The sequence below is a fragment of the Tachysurus vachellii genome, chromosome 2 (genome assembly GCF_030014155.1).
Source record: "Tachysurus vachellii isolate PV-2020 chromosome 2, HZAU_Pvac_v1, whole genome shotgun sequence".
NCBI lineage: Eukaryota > Metazoa > Chordata > Actinopteri > Siluriformes > Bagridae > Tachysurus > Tachysurus vachellii.
The window spans coordinates 24,283,493-24,308,492 of record NC_083461.1 but is presented as its reverse complement, the minus strand read 5'-3'; the positions used below and the strand labels follow the sequence as shown (position 1 = coordinate 24,308,492).

General features: G+C 42.5%; 2 protein-coding genes across 4 annotated transcripts in view; both read left to right on the top strand.

Moving 5' to 3' along the window:
* LOC132841581 (poly [ADP-ribose] polymerase tankyrase-2-like) overlaps positions 1 to 15,933 on the top strand; it is a 24,464-nt gene extending 8,531 nt beyond the window's left edge. Inside the window, exons 13-27 of one of the 2 annotated variants that reach the window (XM_060863953.1) lie at positions 144 to 229; positions 1,292 to 1,437; positions 1,555 to 1,720; positions 2,333 to 2,552; positions 2,633 to 2,742; positions 3,544 to 3,732; positions 6,217 to 6,460; positions 7,937 to 8,019; positions 8,383 to 8,503; positions 9,450 to 9,547; positions 11,494 to 11,568; positions 11,657 to 11,762; positions 12,463 to 12,649; positions 12,740 to 12,896; positions 13,404 to 15,933. In XM_060863953.1, coding sequence (XP_060719936.1) covers positions 144 to 229; positions 1,292 to 1,437; positions 1,555 to 1,720; positions 2,333 to 2,552; positions 2,633 to 2,742; positions 3,544 to 3,732; positions 6,217 to 6,460; positions 7,937 to 8,019; positions 8,383 to 8,503; positions 9,450 to 9,547; positions 11,494 to 11,568; positions 11,657 to 11,762; positions 12,463 to 12,649; positions 12,740 to 12,896; positions 13,404 to 13,463 — 2,048 coding nt within the window. In that variant the 3' untranslated portion in view covers positions 13,464 to 15,933. The remainder of the gene's footprint in view (positions 1 to 143; positions 230 to 1,291; positions 1,438 to 1,554; positions 1,721 to 2,332; positions 2,553 to 2,632; positions 2,743 to 3,543; positions 3,733 to 6,216; positions 6,461 to 7,936; positions 8,020 to 8,382; positions 8,504 to 9,449; positions 9,548 to 11,493; positions 11,569 to 11,656; positions 11,763 to 12,462; positions 12,650 to 12,739; positions 12,897 to 13,403) is intronic. The other variant, XM_060863955.1, reaches the window with a different exon arrangement.
* A 498-nt stretch (positions 15,934 to 16,431) lies between these two features.
* Positions 16,432 to 25,000, top strand: part of tbc1d12b (TBC1 domain family, member 12b) — a 13,415-nt gene continuing 4,846 nt past the window's right edge. Inside the window, exons 1-7 of one of the 2 annotated variants that reach the window (XM_060863956.1) lie at positions 16,432 to 17,050; positions 17,136 to 17,895; positions 19,738 to 19,849; positions 22,005 to 22,061; positions 22,919 to 23,040; positions 24,713 to 24,795; positions 24,894 to 25,000. The exon at positions 24,894 to 25,000 is cut by the window's right edge and continues 11 nt beyond it. In XM_060863956.1, the coding sequence (XP_060719939.1) occupies positions 17,210 to 17,895; positions 19,738 to 19,849; positions 22,005 to 22,061; positions 22,919 to 23,040; positions 24,713 to 24,795; positions 24,894 to 25,000 (1,167 nt within the window). In that variant the 5' untranslated portion in view covers positions 16,432 to 17,050; positions 17,136 to 17,209. The remainder of the gene's footprint in view (positions 17,051 to 17,135; positions 17,896 to 19,737; positions 19,850 to 22,004; positions 22,062 to 22,918; positions 23,041 to 24,712; positions 24,796 to 24,893) is intronic. The other variant, XM_060863957.1, reaches the window with a different exon arrangement.

The window sequence follows — 25,000 nt, the reverse complement described above, 5'->3', positions numbered from 1 at the left end:
TTATGCTTCATGTCCAAAAACAATGAACATATAGCGGTAGTTATTTTTCCTTTTTTGTTTTTTAAACCCCAGGGGGGTCGGTGTGTAAAATGCTGATCTCTATCGAGTGGTGATTGATGTGAGTCTGGTCTTTGCTCCTCTAGAAGGAGAGGGAGTGCTGAAAGGGAGTTTGGACACCGACAGGCATCTCCTGGAAGCCTCCAAGTCAGGAGACCTAGAGACTGTAAAGGTAAACACAACAGTTTTAAACACTGAATTCACTATTATTTATTCTAAATACCGTTTCTGAATGTTTCAGTTCACTCAATTTACCACGGAAACAGCCCCCTGTGTTTTGTCACAAAATAGAGCTTTTTCGTCACTACGTTTCGAAACCCTGCTGCGACCTTCTTATTTGCATATTTGCACCAACAACCACTATGATTGGATAAATACATCACATGACTGCTTTAAATAAGTTTATCACACCCAAGCAGATTTTGGCATCTTTCACACCTTTAAAACATTTTTTTTATTTTTTAGTTGATCTCCATCTTCCATTACTTTTCAGTGTGACTTATTTCCCCCAGCGTTTTACCGCTTGACTCTACGTCGCCGTTTTTGTCACGTGTCGTTCTGTCGTCCGTCCTGAGTCACAGGCTGTTTGGTGTCTGGTCGGGTTTCTGCTTTTAAGCTTCTCGTCGTAACATTCGAACACTGCATTGATTTACACTGTACACGTTTATTACTACAGTGTGTGTAGAGTTAACACGGAAAAAGCTTCAGAGCAGAGTTTCAAAGTGAAAGTGACATACAGCTAAGTATGGTGGCCCATACTCAGAATTTGTTCTCTGCATTGAACCCATCCAAAGTGCACGCACACACCGTGAACATGCACCCCGGAGCAGTCGGCAGCCATTTATGCTGCGGCGCCCGGGGAGCAGTTTGTGGGGGTTCGGTGCCTTGCTCAAGGGCACCTCAGTTGTGGTATTGCCGGCCCGAGACTCGAACCCACAACCTTAGAGTTAGGAGTCAAACTCTCTAACCATTAGGCCACGACTTTCACAGACTTACAAGTGTGAACCTTTCCTCTACCCGGGGTTTAAAGCAGGGTTTAGAACGATGAGAACCTGTAGAGTGATAATGTACTCCTCTGAACACATTATCCATGATCATATGATTATTCGTGCTTGTTATTAGTTACAGCACACTGTAAGGAAATGTGAGGAACACGTTGAATTTTTAACGCTCCACTGTGAGATCGAGCGAACGCTAAGCAGGAAATAAGTCATGTTGTCGTGTGCCTTGGCAGAAGCTGTGCACACTCCAGAACGTGAACTGCAGGGACGCAGAGGGACGTCAGTCCACACCGCTGCACTTTGCAGCTGGCTACAACCGCGTGACCGTGGTGGAGTACCTGCTGCAACATGGTGCTGATGTACACGCTAAAGACAAAGGGTGCAAACTCCTTGCATTAATTAATTATTAATTAGTCAATGAGTTAATTAGGAGTGTGTGTGTCATCTAGGAACACACTGATTTCCTTGTGGTTTTGTTTCTGTAATCTGGTTTTAGAGGCCTGGTTCCGTTACATAACGCCTGCTCTTATGGGCACTACGAGGTGGTGGAGCTGCTGGTGATCCACGGCGCAGTGATTAACGTAGCTGACCTGTGGAAGTTCACACCGTTGCATGAGGCTGCTGCAAAGGGCAAGTACGAGATTTGCAAACTGCTGCTTCAGGTAAGAACTTCTTACTGCTCTTTCCTGGTGTTCAGAAAAATCTAGAAAAACTAAGTATAATAGATAATATAGTGGCAGTTAATATTTCTCGCAGTTCCAGAAATTAATTTTTAAATATATACTATATAAAAATTACACAGGATTTAAACAAGAACGTGATTTTCAGGTGAAAAAGGTTCCTCTTCCTGTGAGAGCTATTTAACGTGGGAGGTTTCAGTGGTTCCGTGCAAATGTACATATTTATATGTTTAAGTAGCTTATTTTATTGCAGCTTTACGCAAGAGTAAAATGAATTTCGTGTGATTTTGTGAAACAGTCTTTGCTAGCCGACGCGCTGCAGCGGCTGAACCGTGTTAGTGGAATATATTTGGTGCACCGTATTTATGAGATTCTCTTTTTACAGTTTACTTTGCCTTTTATGGACTTTTGTGGGCGTCGCTAAATGTAAATGATCTGTAACTGTGCTGTTAATTATCTACCATATCTTATCTATGAAGCCTGGTGGATAGATTTAGATTATTTTAGCCTAAACTTTTACACTAAACTTTGATGAATGAGGCCAAATGTGATCAAATGTGATCACACATACGGTACATCCTTCTGTGTGAACAGCATGGTGCAGATCCCACCAAGAAGAACCGTGACGGGAACACACCTCTGGACCTGGTGAAGGAAGGTGACATAGACATCCAAGACCTGCTGAGAGGAGACACGGCGCTGTTGGACGCTGCCAAGAAAGGGTGTTTGACCCGCGTGAAAAAACTCTGCAGCCCAGGAAACGTTAACTGTAGGGACACGCAGGGACGCCACTCCACACCGCTGCATCTGGCAGGTTAGCGCACATGACGGGGTTGTGTCCACACACACGCACACAATATCAGCATATGACATGATTTTTTGATTGATTGACAGCTGGCTATAATAACCTGGAAGTGGCGGAGTATCTGCTGCAGCACGGCGCAGAGGTGAACTCGCAGGACAAAGGAGGTCTCATTCCTTTACATAACGCTGCTTCCTATGGGGTGAGTCTCATACACATTCTTTAGCACTGCTGCCTATTGGAGGGGCCTTTATTATCATCCCAGACCCAAGTTGTTGTGTTTTGAGCACTGCGTTATTAACCGAGCCCTCGGAACCCCTGCCTCCTTCTCACATCTCACTGAGGAAATAGTTTGGGCTTTATTAACTCACTTGAACCATGCAGTCCTGGCGTATATACACTTACTATAGCACTTTCAGTGGATTTTAGTTCATAAGTTAACATATGCATTGCAGAATCTGTTGTGCGGAGGTTTATGTCTTGTTCAAAAGACACAATAATAACATCTAACTGGCGAAGAAGGCAGCATGATGCATTGAGTCTGGGGGGTGTAAACATTTGAGCAAGATGATCGGTGCCTTCTGGGAAACATGTAAATATCGTATCTGGCTTCGTAAGGACAGAGCTATATGGGGGGAAATAAACTCTTTAAGCAAAATTATTCATGTTCAAAATACATACTGTATGTATGTGTATATATATATATATGTGTGTGTGTGTGTGTGTGTGTGTGTGTGTGTGTGTGTGTGTGTATATGACACACACACACCCTTATTACAAAAGTCACAAATATTCTCTGATGCTGAAAAAGGCAACATGATTCATTAAGAGTCATGAGGGTGTAAACTATATATATAAAAAATCTAGATCATAGTGCTTACTGGAACTGAATAAGTGTGAGGGTAAAGAGGGTGTGTGCGATGGCAGGATCTCCAAATCCCCAAACTACACTATGGGCTATGGGCAGGACACCGGAGCAAGTCATGTGTTTGGTGTTTCACAGCACGTGGACGTGGCTGCACTGCTCATCAAGTACAACGCATGCGTCAATGCCACTGACAAGTGGGCGTTCACTCCGCTGCATGAGGCTGCTCAGAAAGGGAGGACACAGCTGTGTGCACTGCTGCTTGCACACGGTGCCGATCCTACGCTACGCAACCAGGAAGGCCAGTCGCCGCTGGACCTTGTGACGGTATCCCACGACTCCCTCTGCTCGCTCCATCACCTGGTGGACAGGGTCCTGACCTTTTCACACATTTCCTCCATCAACCGTCTCACTCCTTTGTGACTCGAAGCCTGCTTGCTCGAGCATGCTGCTTAAAGGGGCCGGTTTTCAGCATTTTAAGTCACATGGTAAATCCAGCTGCAAATTAAAGAATAGAAAGAAAACCAGACAGTGTACATGAGACAATTGGTAGAAATTCACACAACAAGGGCAGGGAATGTAGGGAAATGGAACAAGCAGACAGCTTAAAAACCACATCTCAGCATTCCCCAAGGGTGTACAAGCTAAACTAGCTTAAGCTAGAGCTAGCTTTAGCAAGCAAACGCTAATGCACCAAAAGAGCTCGCATTTACACATGTGTACTCCAAACTGCTGCATATAATTAAAGGTGGGGTCTCTGTTGTTTGAGAAAAGCTTTAGAAAATTGAGTAGGGCCGCCAAACAAAACAAATACAAAACTAACTACTCATTGAGTTCATTTATTGATAAAAATATACCCTCGGTCAGCTGCCCCAACAGGTTCTGCCATAATAGTTGTCTGAGTTATACTTGGGTTATACTTGTCTGGTGTATGTGTGGGGCAGAGCTATCAAAATGGGCGGGACCCATTTGGGTTAGGGGCGTGTTTGTTTTGGTGAGTTCAAATGTGAACATTGGCTTTCAAAAAACAGAGACCGCACCTTTAATCCCCTGTATTAGTCTGATGCATGTGTTGTGTGTTCTTCGGAAGTTGACGCTACACATCCCACCGTCATCCTGGTCTAGATTACTTTTTTGTGTGAATGCTAAGTCCATTTCCATATAAAACAACAATCATGTAAATTAGGGCAGCAACAAACAAAGTTTTATATTCAAACAAATCTGCATTTGCCTCATTTCATTCTTAGTTCCGATCTCTGAGCTTGGATTCCCATGACCTTATCATCCATCTTAAAAGGTCTGTGCTTAACATGGGATCAGATCGTCCAGTCTCTGTACCAAGACGTCCTCAGTAGGCCTTCCTATTACTGTCAACCACGTCACCGAATGAAAGGCCTCCGAAACTCTGTGTGCATAAACATAGTACAAGTGTTAGACCTAGGACACATCTTACCACTCTAATCACAGATTATACTCGGACAACACCTGACCAATCAGATCGAAGAACTCAGATTGGGGGGTCTGAAATCTGGTTTGTTATTATCGAAGTGTTGAATTGTTTAGACTTATGTACTGTTGTGTGGAACTGGGCTTTGGACAGCCTCAGTAATGCGTACTGTTCTACCCAGAAACAGATAACTCCTTTTTACTGTCGGTAAAGTAAACAACGTAGAAAATCCGCATCTGTGATTTGTCGTAATGAACAAAATCAGGGAACTAATTGTTGCAGCCCTAGTTTCATTAAAATATGTATGTTGTTTGAGACCCTGCTTACAGACCCGTACAAGGTTCATGCTCGGACGTCTGCGTCTTCCTGCATCGCTTCATAAACGGCCGAATGTGAACAGATCGGCACTGACAGCAGATTTTAAGAAGCATGCTCACTCATGTGAAGTCACATCCATTCTGTCTGGTTTCCATTAACGTTGTTTGTTTGCTCGTGACGTGCATCTTAAGTAAGTTCTGTTCGGGTCAAAATGAGCCGTGAAAGTGCTTCTCTGCTTTAAGCCATGTGTGATGAAGTGTGCTTTATGAATTTATCAGACTAATGTAGCTAACAAGGACAGGAAAATTTGAGATGTGTCCATCATCAAAACCTGACAAAAATGTATGGAAACAAAGTGTTGTAGCTTAGTGGGAAAAGCGTCGGACTACTGACCAGAAGGTTGTGAGATCAAATTCCAGGTTCAGAAAGGTGCCACTGTTGGGCTCCTGAGCATGGCCCTTAACCCTCAATTGCTCAGTTATTCTGGTCTTGAGAAAATAAACATACTTCCTGTTGACCTTTTCCCAAAGCAAAAGCTTTGCTAGGTGTGTAGCACTATAGTTCAATCTTCATGCCAGAAAGGTTTGCGAAATTCTTGCTGAAGTTTTGTGTTTGCGAATGAATGAACTTGCATTACTAGCCAACCGAAACATCAGACTGGACACACCAGAGCTTTTACTGGTCCTGCGAATGGTAATAGATTTAGGATTTTTCCACATGTGAGACGTGCGGTTTTCAGAATGCTGAAGTACAGTAAGCTCTAATCTTCTCTTACTTAGATAGATTAGCGTGAGCTTATCATCAGAAATGTCACCAGATATATGTTTGTTATATTTATGTAAATCTGTTTGGTTCAGTTTGACCTGAGAGTGACAAAAACTTTTGTTCTTTGTAAACCTGAAACCTTTGCGACTGTGGTTCCTGTCACATGACCACTATCTCCCACCATCAGGAGAGTGGGAAGGGCTTTTTGACGAGTGTAAGATACGCAAGTGTTTTCAAAAGAACAAAATTTCACTGTCATTTTCTGTGTGCTCTTGCTCTAGGCTGACGATGTCCGCGCCTTGCTGACCGCAGCCATGCCTCCGTCTGCACTGCCAACCTGCTACAAGCCTCAGGTCATCAGTGTGTCTGCCTCCGGTGCAGTCGTTACCTCTGACCTCTCCTCTAGTTCTGGCTCCATCTCTGACACTTCCACCTCGGGTCTGGAGACACAGGATGGCCGCATGCCCGAGCTGCTGGGGCCGTCCGGACCCGAGGGAGCGGTGGGAGAGGAGAAAGCCAAGGAAGGTGAGCATGCGAGGCTTAAATTAGCGGAAACACCCAGATCTCAGAATACAACTTTAAACATTCTGCTTCTTGTCTTGTCATCTCAGCAAGAACATACCTTTCACATACAGGAGAGTTTATGATACTAAGGTCGTGACTTGTTCATAGTTGTTGGCTTGTTTGCTAGCCTCGTTGTGCAAATAGATTACTGTAATTTCCGGACTATTGAGCGCACCTGAATATAAGCCGCACCCACAGAATTTTATGAACATAAAATAAGTTCTTATTATTATTTTATTATTAATTTATTATTTTGAAATTATTATTATATTATTATTATTATTATTATTATTAATAATTAATTAATATTTTGAACATAAATAAGCCGCACATGTCTATAAGCCACAGGTGCCTACAGGTACAGTGAAACAAATTAACTTTACACAGGCTTAAACGAAACATGGATTGTAACAAAAAATAAAAAATTAGCAGTAAACAGTAGCCTACCAAGAAAGTCATTGGTCACTATCTTCCTCCTCCTTTGCACTGAAACCACTGAAGTCATCTCCTTCGGTGTCAGAGATAAAGGTAGGTCTCCGATGTTTAAGAAATGCTTCAGAAAACTGAGTAGGACCGTGTTAATATAGGATCAGCTTTCCAGCACTGGAGAGAACTGAAGGAGCGGGAAGCATATTCAGTCAATAACTCCTGAGCTAAACGCTGTTACTACACAAATAACACCTCTTTTCTATCGTAGTAATGTAGAGAGGCAGCTACAACCGTGTTTTGCTAGTAACAGTGTTTAGCTCAGGAGTTACTGACTCGGGAAACTCCAATCTGTGAATATGCACCAACTTCCCGCTCCTTCAGTTCTCTCCAGCAATGGAAAGCTGATCCTATATTAACACGGTTCCTACTTCTTGCCTTTATTGTAAGCTTTTCTTTGCTTTCTTTCTTTGTTTTTATCCTCCATGTCAATGTTAAAACCGCTTTCTGCTAATGTCACACATGCGCACTGAACACTCTCTCCACCCATATTGACAAGAACCGCCCCTTTCTGCTCATTGGCTACACGTTTGTTTTGATTTTTGTTTTGATTTTTAGTTTGTGGTCCCGACTCAGTTTTCTGAAAGCATTTGTCAAACATCGGAGAATCTACCTTTAACCCGTTCGGCAATTTCATTGGTCTAATGAAAGCTTCATGCTGCCAAAAAACTGAGAACGTCACAGAATGTGTTTTTTTGGAAAAAAAATTTTGAAAGCTGGAAAAATATTTTACATTTTAGCCATACAGTATATTAGCTGCGTCATTGTTTAAGCCGCACCGTTCAAAGCGTGGGGAAAAAAGTCTTATAGTCTGGAAAATACGGTAGTATGTTTTCCAGTTGCCTAGCAACAGTGGTCTCTCACCTTTAGTTTCGTGTGAAAGTACACAAATGTACTCATGTTCCTGCTTATTGGACAAGTAACTTGGAGGAACATGATTTCTCTGCACAGGCGCAACCTTGGAATTGAGCATCAGCCAGTTTCTTCATAAACTCGGACTGGAACATCTTCTTGAAATCTTCAACCGGGAACAGGTGCGTGATTTATTTATTTATTTATTTAGTTAGTTAGTTAGTTAGTTAGCTAGCTAACTGATCCAAAAATATTAACACAGTCACAGTAGATGGAGCATGCAGAGAGAGGTGTTGTTCTATAGATATCGTGTATATTCATAAATACACTTGCCGGCCACTTTATTAGGAATATAAAGTGATGTTAGATGTGAACATTAACTGAAGCTCTTAACCCTGTAGGAGTTTATGAACTGATCTGCTGGCACGTTCACTTAAAGCCGGCCGACCACATAATCTCTCTCAGAGACGTTCGGGTTTATTGTAAATCCTGCAGCATTTGATTCATCACATCTGTGGTGGATTTTAACTCTGTTTCGTTTACAGATAACACTGGACGTGCTGGTGGAGATGGGGCACAAAGAGCTGAAGGAGATCGGCATCAACGCTTACGGCCACAGACACAAGATCATCAAAGGAGTGGAGAGGTTCATTAGCGGACCTCAGAGTGAGCGCTGTTTTTGCTCGTCTGGAATGCAACCTACGTCCCTTTTCCACCAAAAAGAACTTGGTGCTGGTTCAGAGCTAGTGCTGGTGCTGGTTCAAAGTTGGTTCCACTTGCGAACCTTCTAAGAACCGGTTTGCCTTTCCATTGGTTAGAGAGCCATCACAGAGTCGAGTCTGACATCACTGTATACATGTCACGTTTCTCAGCAACGTTAGCGCAGCAGCAGCAAACACGAGATCAACAGTGGCAGATGTTGCTTTACTGTTAATGCTCTTGGCTTTGCGACCCTACTTTGGCACCCAAACGCGGCGAATCCAACGTGTACGTGCAGTGCAAACGTGCAATTTATATAAACGGAGGTTGTAATCGAGAAAATACATAACGTTATTTTATCATTAACACAGAAAATAGGTAGCCTTAGCATGTAGCTACCTACATATCTATGTGTGCTGATCATATTGCAGTAAAGTAAAAGTGTATTAAACATTGGTATACTATCAAAGTTACATCAAGGTACATTATCAAATGCGCTAACAGTAGCCCCGCCCACAGCCCCTGACGCAAGCGGTTCTTAAGTTTAGACCAGCAACGTTTTGGTGCTGCTTAAGAACCACTTTTCCTGGTTCAGAGCCGGTGCTTTGGGTGTCGAAAAAGAAAGAACTGGTTCTAAATTACGCTCTGGCTCCGAACTAGCACTCAAACTGCCTCGGTGGAAAAGGGGCACTAGAGAGATTTACCAAAAGATACTAAACACAGACTCAGACACTGCACCCACGGACCATCTAAAGTTTAATGTCAACTTAGATGGCCACTGGTAGAAAGATTTGGATTTGTGTTGTGAGCTTATTAACTATTCTAAATTCACCTGTGTGTGAACACCTTTGCAGTTGAACAGCAGCTGAAATGGTGATTCTAAACATACCTTTTTCTCTGTGCACTTTTTTAGGTTTGAATCCCTATTTAACTCTAAACACGGCCAACAGTGGGACTGTACTGATTGATTTGGCTTTGGACGACAAGGAATTTCAGACTGTTGAAGAGGAGGTAACTTCTAAAACTTCTCAGATTTCAGTCTTTTATATATATATATATATATATATATATATATATATATATATATATATATATATATATATATATATATATATATATATAATTTAATTATTTATTTATTTATTTATTTATTTATTTATTTATTTTGTGGCATTTGGCAGACGTCCCCATCCATTTTTATCTCATTTTATACAACTGAGCAATTGCAAGGGCCTTGCTCAGGGGCCCAGCAGTGGTCCAACTTGGTGGACCTGGGATTTGAACAACCTCACAAACTTCCTATAGGTAGTCCAACAAAGTGAAAAAAGCCTAAAATCACCAGCAAGGTCATCACACATAAACAACATTATCTCCATTAACCTTCCTATTTTCCCTGGGTCTATTTGACCCGGCTGGAAGGTTTTAATGTGTCATAACTTGGGTTTTCTTCCACATATTTGCCTGAAATTTAGCAGGATTGTTCCAAATTATGAATTTTGCAAGTAAAATTAATTTTATCTATTTTTGTTGAACTATGTGTTCAGACCAGTATATACTATGCGTTTTGGATCCTTCTGCGTAATTTTGACCAGGCCACATTTAGTGGGGCAACAGGTCACACTTTTGCCCTTTTCAGCGTAATGAACATACATACAGACACAAAAATGCACACATAAAATGTCCACTAACACACGCACCCAAAATACACACTCACACACCACACAAACACACACACAAATTGGGCGTTGCATTTCATTGGGCCACCAGGAAAAAAAAAGGCAAAACATTTGTAAATATTTCACACTTTTGATATGCCTTCGCCTAGCAGAGGGCAAAATATGATCTACCGAAATGATGCTACTCTCTCACACACACACACACACACACACACACACACACACACACACACACACAAGCACTGGGCATAGCAATTCATTAGGCTTCCAGAAAAAACAAAAGCTTCTCATTTGTAAATATTTCACACTTGTTATATGCTTTTGTCCAGCTGGGGACAATATCTTCTCTTCTTCTACCAACAATCTTTACACACACACACACACACACACACATGTTGTGTTTTCATATTCAAATCATATTTGTTTCCTCTCTCTTATTTATGAATTTAGTTGCATCAGTCAGCTTTGGCCTGGAGATATGCTGAGTAATGTTTGACATTTATCAGTCAGTGGTTATCCAAAATAATATTTAATAGTTTCTGCTTATTTTACTCAAAACATGGCATAATTTCATAAGGTTTATCGTTCATAAATTAAGTGTAATAAAAAAAACATAAGGAGGTAAACGGTTTATTCACATGAATTTATGTCATGTTTTTGTGTGTGTGTGTGTGTGTGTGTGTGTGTAGCCTGTTGTTGGTTGATCAGATGACATCAAGTGGGCAAAATAGATATTACAAGTGTAAAATAGATATTACACACAGAATGGTGATAATTGTAGAATTTTTGATTTATAAGCATTCAAGTCAGTTTGGCCTGAAAAAACAGGTTTTATTATTTGCTGACATTAAAAATGGTCAAAATGGTTTCAAAACAATCTCCTGCCCTTGAAATATAACAGCCTGTAATTGTGCATCAACTTTTGTGCTTCTATAGTGAAAATAATTCAAAATTTCTGTTTTTTTTTTGTTTTGTTTTTTTTTTTACTAAAAAATTAGGCATTTTTGTATATAAATAAGGTTTATTATACCAAATATAATTTTATTTTTGCAAAATATATGTTAATATGTTGAAAACAAGTTGGACTAAAAAGGTGAAAAAAAAAATGGCTATCATATATACTTAATTTTTTATAAGCAGTCAAAACAGACAAGGTCAAGTTGACTCAGCGCTCCTACTTTGTATAGGAGGACAATAGGAGGGTTAACCATCAGAGCTCAAAGTTCAGTTCAAATATTCACCGTGTCTAACGTCATCCGTATGTGTGTCATCTTTAAATAGATGCAGAGCACAATCCGAGAGCACAGAGATGGTGGTCACGCCGGCGGAGTTTTCAACAGATACAACATTGTGAAGGTAAAACGGATTGCGTCCTCCGTTTCGTTTGCTGCTGATCGTGATGCAGAACGAGGCAGGTTTGTGATTCCGGCTGCGCTCTATACAGATCCAGAAGGTGTGCAATAAGAAGCTGTGGGAGAGATACACGCATCGCAGGAGGGAGGTGTCCGAGGAGAACCACAATCACGCCAACGAGCGCATGCTGTTCCACGGTGAGGGTTTTGACCACGAATGTCCAGCAACAAATGTCCAACTGATACAATTACAACCCAAATACATTACAAAGAAAATCCAAACGATTTCCTTTTTGTTTCTCTACCTTGGTTACTAGATGATTTTCAGATTATTTTTTAATTCAGTTTTATTTCTATATCGCTTTTCACAATTTACATCATAAATATAGTACAAAAAGTTCCAGTTTAATATTAGACTTCTATTTAAATGTGTTCATATCGATACCTAATGAACAAGTCTGAGGTGACTGTGGAGACTTAGACGAGGAAAAACTCCCTTAGATGGAAGAGGAAGAAACCTTGAGAGGAACCAGACTCAAAAGGGAACCTCATCCTCATTTGGGTGATACTGGAGGGTGTGATTATAAACTGTTATAAACACTGGAGACAATTGATATATGATATTATAAATAATGTCCTTTCTACAGTCAGATACTGTCTGATAATTGTGTATTGATGAGGAGGTTGTTGTCCTCAGAGACCACATGGATTTGGCATTTTATCACCTTCATCACTCCAAAACTTTGGAGATTCACTCCTTCAGAACCTCTGTCTTGAATCTTGCTTCAGTTCCTTAACAGATTTTGGGGAAAGGGTTGGTGGTTCGAAATGAAACTAACTCATTTAACTCATAACAAGAATGCTTGTGTCTGTATATATCCGGTCCTGGATGCTGTAGGTTCTCCGTTCGTAAACGCCATCATCCACAAAGGCTTCGACGAGAGACACGCCTACATCGGTGGCATGTTCGGGGCCGGGATCTACTTTGCCGAGAACTCCTCAAAGAGTAACCAGTATGTGTACGGAATCGGCGGAGGCACAGGGTGTCCTATTCACAAGGACAGGTCGTGCTACACGTGTCAGAGGTGAGAACGCTCATATTTTTGAGGCAGGACATTGAGACTGTAGTAGCCTTAGACGTTCGCATTAAGAGCGATTTGTGTGTCTGGTTCCAGGCAGCTACTGTTCTGCCGTGTAACGCTTGGGAAGTCGTTCCTTCAATTCAGTGCCATGAAGATGGCTCACTCTCCGCCAGGCCACCACTCGGTGTCGGGGAGACCCAGCGTCAACGGCCTCGCCCTCGCTGAGTACGTCATCTACAGAGGAGAGCAGGTACTGCAGACTCACACACCCTTCTGAGTCGTAAACAAACTGAAAGCCATCAGCAGGTTACATGAAGTCAGATACGACTTTTGAACAGCAGCCTCGACTCGATGGCTTTAAAGAATACATCTCTCTTTATACGCTGCTGTGTTCACATCTAGATGCGATAGGTGACCAGATGTGGGTGTGTCCAGATCAGCAACCTGACAACATTTTATGCAAAATTTATGAAAAATATCCTTCACCAAATCGCCCTCCAGAAGGTTTCGTTTTAGCAGCAAGGAAACTGATTTGTTGTGAAGTGGAAAACTAGTTGCTCCACTCACTGAGAAACGTTATTACCATTGGCACCCAGGAAGTAGGAACGCAGTGACTGGAGACTCGTAGCCATAAAATCTCTGTGTGACAGAACGTAGCATCAGAGTTTTTCCTATATAGCAATGTCATATTGTAAAATTGTGCAAAAAAAAAAAGTGTTTGTTATTTTTAATTCTTCTGATATTTTTTCCTCCTCAGGCTTATCCTGAATATCTGATCACCTATCAGATTATCAAGCCGGATGGGACTCTGGATTAAGACCCCAACTCTCCAGTCCAGACACTGCATGCACATTCTCATTCCCACAATCTACACCAATGTTTTCTTCCATCTTTTCTACCACCCTTTCTTCGCTCCCTCGATATTTATCACCGATACCTGTCTTATTCTGCAGACCTCATCCAGTCAGTCATAACCTTGTAAATCCACAGTTTTCTCCAAGCCTCACAAATGCATCACAAAATGTGGCTTATTTATTTTACACAACTGTAAGACGAGTGTATATAGGTTTCCTTTTTTGTACCAGCATGTTGATTTATTGATATTTGTATTATAAAGATTCTATGCTCGGGTGACGTATCGTATAAATCGGATGCCAAATCCGTTAAAGCTACAGAATGGTAGATTTTTGTATTTTGCCATCTCTGGGGGTTATTTGTGGGAGAACGTTTCGTACCATGAGTGGGATTAACGTAATGGCTCGGAGTGTGAGTTCATATGTGTTCAGATGAGTAGTACAGATTAAGAACAACGACTGAGGATAAATGCAGGGTGGATAAAACACTAGCTGAAGCACAATGTAGAAAACAAACCTATAATGTGGCCGAGAATCGATCTATGTTAGGCTGCGTCTTGTTCTCCAGTCTGATAGAAACATCTGGAATGAACCAGATGATGTAAGAAGGTAACCAAGAAAAGATGGAGATACACAGACACCTCCTGTAGGTCTGCAGATTATACACCAACACCACGGGCTAATGATACAATCTACACAAAACGAGTATAAGCTTAGTCTTGCACTTTCTCACTCTCTTCCCCTTCCTCTTTCTCCCCACCGTCCTTCTCTTCCCACACCCCTCTCTCTCTTTCTTTCTCTCCATCTCTAAATCTTTTCATCCTTCTCTCTTGCTCTCTCTACCTACCTGTCTCTCTCTCTCCCTCTCTCTCTCGCGCTGTCTCTAGCTGTCTGTGTCTTTTCTCTCTCTCCCCTTCCATCCTTCTTTCCCCACCCCATTCTTTCTCTCTCTAACTCGTTCCATCCTTCTCTCTCTCTCTCTCTCTCTCTCTCTCTCTCTCTCTCTCTCTCTCTCTCTCTCTCTCTTTCTTTGCTTGTTTCCCCACCCCTCCCTTTATTTCTCTCTTCTCTCTAAATCCTTCCATCTTTCTCTCTCTCTCTGACACACGGTTACAGGATTACCAGGTTGACTCACAGCTCAGGAACATCATATTATACAGAATTTTATTGTCCCAATAGTCAGTGATTTTTTTTTTTCACCTCCAAAAAAAATCTACACACTGTATCTTTAAACACTATGGCTGAAACGAGAAACGTCACTGAAGATTATTACACCTTTATGGCATTACAATAGACGTTCTTGGTGTCGGTTTCGTTCTATTTTGGTGTGGTGTTCTTTGTAGACGTCCTCCGTATAGACAGGATGGAGATTTCCCAAGGACAAGCTCAAAATTCTCAATTAGAAATCTGTTTCATTTTGTGACGGAGGAAACGGAACCCGTTCTGCATTTTACTATTGTTTTAATGCACCTTCGACGTTTTCTCCTCCTCGGATGCTGTTTCAACATTTTTTTCGCAATAGCACAATTAACTCAAATTACACACTCGCCTCTTACACAGCAATGTTGCGTAGAAATTCTATAGGAGGCTTTCACTTGCAATTTAGTCTGAAACAGAGCCATGATTCCGGTGAATGTGAACACAACTCAGGTCTTCGCCTGTTCAGGTACAAATGTAACCTGCTCACCTGTAAGTTTTTTTCAAAATGTTCAGCTTCATCTGCTAGCCTAGTGGTTAAGGTGTTGGGTTACCAATCAGAAGGTTGTCAGTTCGATTCCTACGTCCACCAAGCTGCCACTGCTGGGCCACTGAGCAAGGCCCTTAACCCTCAATTGCTCAGTTGTATAAAAATGAGATAAAATGTAAGTCGCTCTGGATATAAGGGATATAAGCTAAATGCTGTAAATGTAAATCTGCTCCGATTTCAACTGTTAAAAAAGCCAATCATCAGTTTCATTTTTACTGATACACCAAAGATAAAGACTGATGAATAAGCAACATGATTACTGGAATTTGCATTTTTTCCCCATAAACTGCTTTGAAGAATGGGAACACATGTGGTAGCTGTTTACATTTTTAAACAGACTTCAATAAATATACTGAGTAAGAAATCATTTTTTCACGTGGCCATTGACTCCAATAATCTGAACGCCACTCTGCCAGTGTATCTAACCAAGGGTGAGTTGAACAATACTGGGAATGCGGAATACTCCCTTTCCTCCTAAACATGATGGACAGCCCGGCTTAAAAAGTAGCTGGTTTGTACATTAAGGACATGACTCAAGCAACTCTTATGCCGTCGTTTCGTGACCGTCTCTGATGCGACTCATTTGTTGTGCATGGTATGCTTTGTAGAGTCATGTTTGGAGATGCTTTTGCTTTGTGCTTCTTCGGTGTTCCATGGCAGGGATAATAAATAAAAAACTAAAAACAGGTGTTTGCTTTTTTGATGCACATAACACACAAAACTGAACTATATGTGAAGCAAAGTCTCAAGATGTCACAAGAGTCATCTCATCAGTAAGAACTGACTCGTTTGTCAAACGACTAGGTGCCATTGTTTTCTACAAGAGTTTCTCAATATTATTTGTTCTGTCAAAGAAGCTAGTCTTAACTTATATATATTTAAGAAAATACTGTGCTGAAGAGGTTAGACGGTGGTGCCTGTGTACGCGAGTCGACAAAGTTCACATAAAAGTCGACTCGTCCACATGTTAGAATGAAGGCAGGACTGGTGAATCGATGCTACTTCACGTGCCCTCAAGGGAAAAAAGTGAAAGCTTAAGTCTTAAGATGAGTCTCTTTAAGTGGGAAGGTTTTAGTTTAATTTAGTTATTATTAGTTATTTAACACCTAGTGAGCTGCTCTAATATAAACACTGAACAGCAGGCGGCGCCTCGTGACCCTGTTCGCCCGTAATGACGTCATTGGCATTTCCAAGATGGCTGCGGTTCAGGGCCGGAGTAGAGAGAGAGCTAGAGAGCAAAATTAACGGTTTTAACCTAGAAATTGTTGTTTGTTTGCGTGCTATCGTTAAAAAAAAGCTATTCGTCTGCCGTCAGAGACACCGCCCGCGTCACGTTTCAGTATTCAGGCGAAAGTTTTCTGACATGGTATTGAGGAGGAAGTGCTAACTGTGATGCTGCGGCTAGCTCAGTGCTAAGGTTAGCTCCGTGCTAATGCTAGCTTAGTGCTAACTGTGATGCTGCAGCTAGCTCAGTGCTAACTGTGATGCTGCAGCTAGCTCAGTGCTAACTGTGATGCTGCAGCTAGCTCAGTGCTAAGGCTAGCTTAGTGCTAACTGTGATGCTGCGGCTAGCTCAGTGCTAACTGGTGCTGTTGTTATGGAGCCGGGTGAAGACTGGGAACGGAGCCGAGGAGCGTGTCAGAGACGTGTTTGATTAGACAGACGTGTTTGATTAGACAGACGTGTTTGATTAGACAGACGTGTTTGATTAGACAGACGTGTTTGAGAAAGTTTTGGCTTTTGTTTGGCTGATGTGAGCGCCGAAAGTGTTCTGTACGCCGAGTGACCGCGCACAGACACCGGGTTTGTGTTCTAGCTTAGCAGATGTCCTCTTTTTTTAGGAAATTAATAAATTGTCAAATCATCAACATGAATGATTTCGTTGCAGATCACTGAGGCGCCGTTGGGATCGCTACCGGTCATGACACCGTTACCGGAGTCGCCGAGTCACCGAGGCTGCTGATGGTCGCGTCAGCCGAGGAAGGCAGACCGACACCATCCGCCGCTCATGTTACGGATAACCGATGCGAAATGGACGGACCGGACCCCCAGGAGGACAGTTTCCGGCACGGCGACGGAAGCGACAGCCGCCCTACGCGAGATGAGGGCGACCAGGACCATGCGTTACCGCGTAACACGAGTCCAGCCAATCAGCGCACCGCGATCAAGCTCCCAAACGGTCACGTGAGCTGCATGTGCGACGCCCGTGACCCGTCTCCACAGTGCTCGGGTGAGGTGGTGGTTAACGGTGAACTGTTGTCAGTTGCTGAATCCTCAGCTGCCCCTTCTACCAGTTCGCTCTTGTGCGCTTCGAGACCTCAGTCGGGTCATGTGAGCCCACAAGACGATGAAGACGAGCCCAGAGGTCGCAGGTCATCGTCATCCAGCTCTGAGGCTGTTGACAGGACTCGGGAATCGGAAACGGCGTCTAATGACTGCTTATCTGAAGCCGAGCCGTGTTCCTCCCGGACTCTCTCAAGCCCCGAGGACAGTGAGTCCTGCTCGGACCCGGCGTTCATGGACGTGAGCCTGTGCTCAAGGAACACGTACGAAATCAGCCGCCGCCAAAGCGCCCCAGACAACGTGGCCGAGCCGGCCGAGCCGGACCTGAGACAGAAGAAACACGGCATCTCGGAGATCTTCGGCAGGTACGATCGTCTTGCCGATACTGCCGGAGCTTTAACACCAGAATTTTTAAAGTGTTTGTTTCATTAGACTGCTTAGAGGTGAACAACTAACACTGTGTGCATTGTAGGGTGGAAACTAATCAGTAACTCGAGGCCATACCAATATTCATATACATTCCACACACACAATGCTGTGGAGTCTCAGAATGGCAGACAGATTCGTGTTAGCTCCCGTAATCAGACCTGAAGTGTTGTGCACAGATGTTAATCATTAGCACATCATTAACAGAGGGTCTGAAACTAGTGTTCATAGTTCTCAAGGCTGATGGGCCCTAATGACATGGAACAGGCTGACTGAAGGCCTCCTGACTAAAGCATGTTAGAAATCATTCGTGTCTTCAGAACATTTAGTAGGCGATTCACGGTCATTTTAAAACACAGAAGTTGAGATAGAAGATGGTGAGATGTTTGTAGCTACACATTTCCTTTGTAGTCTAGACCTTAGGTGAAGTCTAGCTAAAAAAATGACCATTTCAGATGAACCCCCATTAGCTCACCCAGAGCACGTCAGCTTGCTGAATCAGGTCATCTCTCTTGGCTCAGACTCGAACGGTTTTGACAGGTGACGTTTTTCCATTGTGTCCGATACTGTAGTCTCAGATTGCCGTTTCTGGCAGCAGCAGAACCCAATACGGTCTTTCGCCTCAAGGCTCAATATGTTATCCGTTCTGAGATGCTTTTCTGCTCACCGTGGTCATAAAGAGCGATTATCAGCTTGTCCTCTAACGTAGAGCATCAGCGAGAGTTTTCCGCCCAGCAAACCTCCATTTGCTGGATGTTTTTGTTTTTCTGACTGTTGACTGTAAACTTTAGAGATCGTTGAGCATGAAAATCCCAGGAAACCAACAGGTATGTTGCATTATATACCAGTTGTTAGCCTTCTCGACTGGGCAACCACCCTGGAGTTTATGTTTTATCCACTTTTATGATGTACTTTTGTTTATATGCGTCATTGGATGTCAAAACCACTAAATTATAGTGGTTATTTTTCTCTTTTGTGCTGTTGCTTTGTTCTACCCGGAAATTAGGACAAAGTTTTGCCCTGCTATGTTTTTACAATTCTACCCCATAAGCATTTGTGGTTGTTGAGAATAACTGCATGTGCAAATACACGGCGTCGGAGTTGAAAAATAAACCAAAGCTCTCAAGATTGACCTTGATGCAAAGTGCAAACTGGTTGCTTTGCAGATCACAGCAAGGTGAAAGCTCACCGAGTATACGCTAAAAAAACAAAGATACATAAGACTGATAACCGAGTCTGAGTGTTGGAATTAATCACTGATCCTGGAGCGGATCAGATTTCTCACAGTTCCTCATCTGGATTGCTGAAATATTTTTAAATATGCAAAGTAACCTAGTTACGAGTTATTTGTCATCTTAAGCACGTCATTAAATCTCAAAACACCTGTAAGATCAACAGAACGGAGAGCAGGACAATAATAGCAGTGTTTTTTTTGTCTTGAGTTTAGTTTTGTAATATAGCTGTATGCAAAACTGGGTTATAGATCTACTCTCTGTTTCAGCACTTGCACTTCTGCAAAAAACCTGCAGAAAGTGGAACGTTACCAAGAAACGACTTGCACTGCATGTTTTGCCTAGAGATTCATTTACATGGCCACGTCTCAGTTCTCCATTAGAGTTTGGTATTTTTTTTGTTAGACTGATGGCCTTTTTTTTTTGCTGATGCTACAACAGACGTTTGTTTGTTTGAACAATTGATCAATTATTCACCAATTTCTTCAGGTTTTGCACGAGTAAAAATGCAGTGTGTGACAGATGCTCCTTTGCTTGTGTGTTCGCCAGGGGGCTTTTCTCCAGAAAGCAGAAGGAATCTGCGAGTGCTCCTGGGTGGAAGCTGTTTGGGAAGGTCCCGCTGAGAGAGAGCCCTCCCAAAGACTCCAAAACCATCCAACAGGTCTACTAACAAAGTCAAAAGTTCCTCAAATAAGTCAAATATTTATTCACACACAGTATGTGTAATATCTTGAATCTGAACTAGTGAATAAAACGGAAGCTACAATCTACATTACAGCACAGTAAAATCAGATAAGAGTGTGGGGTCAGCTGCGAAGGTCATTGATTATACTATGAGTTACTGTGAAATACTAAGATGTTTATGAATAATTATCCCCAGAGGAAAAAACATTGAGTCTAGAACACAGCCCTGTGGAACACCTGATTTTATTTTTGTGTGCAATGGGAGTTCAACATTAACATTTAAACCTGATAGCAGTCAGTATGATAAGACCTGGTCCAGGAATAAATCCTTGCCTGTACAGTAGTAAGTCATTTACTACTTTAACCAACACTTTCTCAGTACTATATTGAGGCTTAAACCCTGATTGAAGAAATGAACGTATGTAATTCTGATGTCATGTGACGTGTCTAGTTGCTGAGCTGCAGTCTTTAACAGGGTCTTGGAAATGAAGGGGTGGTTTGATCGTTATCTGTAGTTGACCGCTGGCAATGGTCAAGGTCAGTTTTTTAATTAGTGGTTTGATAAATGCATAGGTGTTTGGTCTAGTGCGCTATTTGACGTTAAGGAGGCAGTCAGTGAGATAAATGTAACCTGGTAGCTTGGGGAAGGGCCCAGTTGTTAAGGATAATACTGGTTTCTACATACGTTATAATGGTACCAGTAATACTTTGTCTGCATTCAATTTATTCATAAATAGAATTGATGGTCTTCACTACACATAGTGTTACAGTTGTGGCTGAAACTTGGTTAGCTTTACTACTGGACTACATAAGCATCTGGGATTGTTTGTTGTTGTTTTTTACCTTAACAAAAGTGAGTGAGAGAGAGAGAGATGCGGAGCTTAGCTGCAATAAAAGCCTTTTTATAATTATGAAGGCTCTCTTTCTATGCAGCTTGGAAGGCTACCAGTTTATTCATCAGTTTCCTATTGATTTTATTTCCTCAGTTTCATAGCTGCTTGGATATTTCTAAGACTAAAGGGATTTTCCAGACAGCAGTGCAACAAGCTAAAGTAGACGAGCAAAAATGATGACAATAGCCATTTACTGTAAACAGAGACGAGCCAGGAATCAATCTTTCCTCAAACAAAGGACCGGACGTGTTCCAGCAGCACCTCAAACTCTGGGCTGATTTCACACCTCCTGTAAACGCCTACAACAGAGTTCAGGTGTTAAACCGTAAAACGACCTTTTAGGTCCATCTCCTCTGGGGTTTGTTAAGAATGTGGAGGAATACAGGGCCATACGCTGATGAACAAATAAATCCAGACATCCAGCTGGCTGAATGCCTCTGCGCACGTGTGTGTGTTTAATAACGTGTGTGTGGATTGCGGCCAGGTTGCATTGCAGACTCGAAGAAATTATGTTGGAGTTTCTTGGCCTCAACCTCAACCAGTCTTGTCCTTCAGCATTGATGATGATCTCAAGTTCCAACGATGCCACAGTCAGACGTTTCCAGGAGCTAAAGGAGCAAAGTTAGCCATGTTCCTTAGATAGAATTGTAGATAACAGATTGTATTTTCTCTTTCTCTGCAGCCAAGCAAAGTAGTATGTGGGAATGATTCTCTCTTTTCCATCCAGTCTATAGCAGTATTACATGCTGCTGCTGCTGGTATGACAATTTAATCCTTGTTGAAAAGTTATGTATGTGTAATTATGACTCCGTTAGCTTAGAGGTAAGCCAAATGTCATCCACTTCTCTGAAGTCATCCCCCCATCTCCTGGTTCCAGGCAGCTCCAGTACTCCGAGGACCATATGACTAACTTCTGCACTGCATCAAACGACCTCAGGAAAAGTTTTCCAGTTGTATGATTTCCGCGCAATCCATTTTAGCCGAAAGTGCTGCTGTAACACTCGCGTGCGGTCCAGAGACACTTCCGTGTACGGATGGTAATGTTGCTCATGTTAAACGGCAGGCCAAAGCTTAGGTTGGTTTGAACGATGGATGTATTTCTGTTCTTAGTGTTTTACACAGGATGGCACAGTTCTGATGTAGTTCTGATGTGGATCTGCAGTTATTATCGGGCTCTGCATGTTTTCCCAGAGCTTTTTTTTTTTTGCTGAGTGAAGTCTTTTCTCTTTCTTTCTTCAGGAGAGTAACCCAGGCAATCTCACGTCCGTCTCAACTCCCAATCTCTTAAGCGCAGGGGTATGCATCACCCCCCCAGCCCATCGTTACTAAATGTCGTCAACTCTGCATGAACCTTTGACGTGTGTCCCGCGTCCACGCCTGCTTTCCTGGACACTTGCCCAGAAGTGGTTTTGCTGGCTTGCTGTTGTGTTAGGGTTAGAAATGCTGATGTGCTTATTAATCCGCTTCAGTGAATCATGTCCCTTTTTTTGCTTTCCTGTCATGTGTGTTTTTTATTTTCTTTTATTTGATATTCTTATGCTTTTAGCGCTGTGCTGTGCTGTCCTACACCATATAACATGTAAAGCTGTAAAAATGTCGTCTACGTGTGTAAAGAACGTCTACCGATGTGAGTTGGTCTGCATGCGTCGTCATCGCCTCGTCCACCATAACCAAAACGCTCATCGCTCACTTTCACCCTGATCTTTTTAGAAGTTTGTGACTGTGCACATGTCTTAGGGGCTTAACCCCCCGCCCCCATGAACTGTATAAGCTACTGACTAGATTTTTGACTCTAAAAGCTTAGCCTTTTCCCGTAGAAGAATCTGTTTCATTATAGTCTCAATGGTACGACATCCAGAGAACCTATTCTATATTCCCAGAGATTCTTAGTGAGTTTCAGAACCTCAGCTCTTTATAGCTTTAAGACATGTCCTAAGTCCTTCTCATTGGCTTTCCAATGACCTTTCATTTTAAGCTTTTGGTGGTCCTTGTGATATTCATCTCTCTTCGTTCATCTTTCGCAACCCTTTCATTGGTTTCTCAAACCACTTCCTAATCTGTAAAGGCTGTGACAACCGTAATGTTGTCCAGTCATGGGGCTTTATCTTTTGTACCAAAATTACTCTCAATAATGTTTTTTTCTCTCTTCATAGGAATATGAGGCTAAAACTGTCAAAGGAGCCCATAGCCCTTCCCAGCCTTCTCAAGGTCGGCGTAAGAACCTGGAGTTCGAACCGCTGTCCACTACAGCGCTCATATTAGAAGACCGGCCAGCGTGAGTACTGGAGATGACGGACAAATACATACGTGGATGCTGGATAAATATAGCTTAGGTTTTAATGGAATAACTTGCATGTACTGATAACCGTGCTCGACTCAGCAACCCTTTAACATCGTTGCGCTCCATATGTGAACACGGAATGATTGACAGCAGCTCGGGAGTTTGGAACTGTCCACTTATAACTGGCCTCTGTGAAGCTCCGCCTCTTTCTTCCCCTCTCACGTTACTAATCTCTCACCTCCTGCTTTATAGATGAGTTTATGTCCGTCGTAAGTCAAAGCAGACCCTTCAGGATTGTGAACTCATTTTTCTACGTTGTAGTTTTGTACAAGTATCAGATTTCATGCTCTCCGATGACTCCGTCACGGCCGAATGCCAGTCCGGTTCCTTCCCAACCCTCAGACGTGCAGCTCGTCCCTTTCACGTCCATGCTGACCGGTCCACATTAAAACGTCTCTTTGTCTCAGGCTGGATTTGTTTAGCAAAACACGCCAGCTCGCAAGACGACGATGCTTCTCCTCTCGAGCGCTCTGAATAATAATGTTGTTCTCATCATATATGCTGAGGAGTGACGAGTATCAGGTCACATCAGAGCCTCTCTGACCTCAGAGCCGTATCAGGCTACAACACAATACCGAGCTTCCACACGAGCCGTTAGCAGGATGTCCTGCTTCTCAGCCTTTCAGTACGCAGTCCTCATCTCCTTTGCCTGTAGATCAGGGTGCGGTGTAGCATTTAGTCTGCAAAAGGTTTCACTACTTCTCTCAAAACAAAGAGCCAGAAATGAGTTTGAACTTATACTTATAATTAAGCTTATTAAACGGCTCCGGTTTCACCACTCAGCTCGTGCTCTTTTTCTTAGACACTCATTACAAATGAATGATGGTTGAAACATGAGCAGGGTTACTGATTCAGGACGGAGAGTAAACACTGGATCGGGGCTCGATGATCGATTCTGTAATACGCCATGACACCATGATTTGGAAAAGCGTTTTATTTCAGTTATTTACCTCATACCAAATGTCTCGCTACAGAACGTTACGTTGTAGGTTAATTACGTTATATGTCCTGTAACATCTGCTAAATAATCTCTTTATTTGTTTCTCTATCGAAGTGAATAGAAAGGAAATCTATTCTCTGGTCTTTACATGTCAGAAACTGCGGTCGTGTCAGGAAACCGAACGACTTGCTGCACGCTACGCACTAACACTGTGTACTCTGTTGTCTAGTGTATAGATTTTAGAAGGGTAGGTCCCTTCGATTACACACACACATACACACACACCCCGGCCTCACCCCATTCGATGGCGAAAAACCATTTCGAAAGCGTGCGATTTAAAAGCCGTTTGTACGACATCTTTCAAGTGTCTTGGGAGCCACGTCTCTTCTTCCTCCGTGTAAGAAAAGCATCGACGTGTAACCACAGCTCTAAATTTGCGTCTTCGCTCCAACTAGTTTTTCACCAAACGATTTATTTGCATTAAATTTGACCTGCTTTGTGTTTAAGCAGAATAGTGACGAACTCTCGAAGAGATTAGACAGCTGGATAAATTGTGTGACAACTCACAGGCTCTACTGGAAATTATCTAAATGTAAATGACCTTTAGTTAACCAGATTCTCTCCAGCACTTATTTAATGACTAAAACCCGCTCACTTTCCTCTCAGTAACCTTCCTGCTAAACCTGAGGAGGAAGCTCAGCGGCACCGGCAGGAATACGACGAAATGGTGGCCGAGGCCAAGAGGAGAGGTAAATAGGCGGATCTGTCTGGATTAATAACTAAAATTAACTGAACGTTTAACGGAATCCTTACTTCTTCTTTTTTTTTCCGGTTGTCTGTGGTGCAGAGCTGAAGGAAGCCCAGAAGAAGAAGCAGCAGATGAAGGAGCGCTTCAAGCAGGAGGACAGCATCGTTAACGCCATGGTGGTGTGGAACACGGAGGTCCTGCCTAAC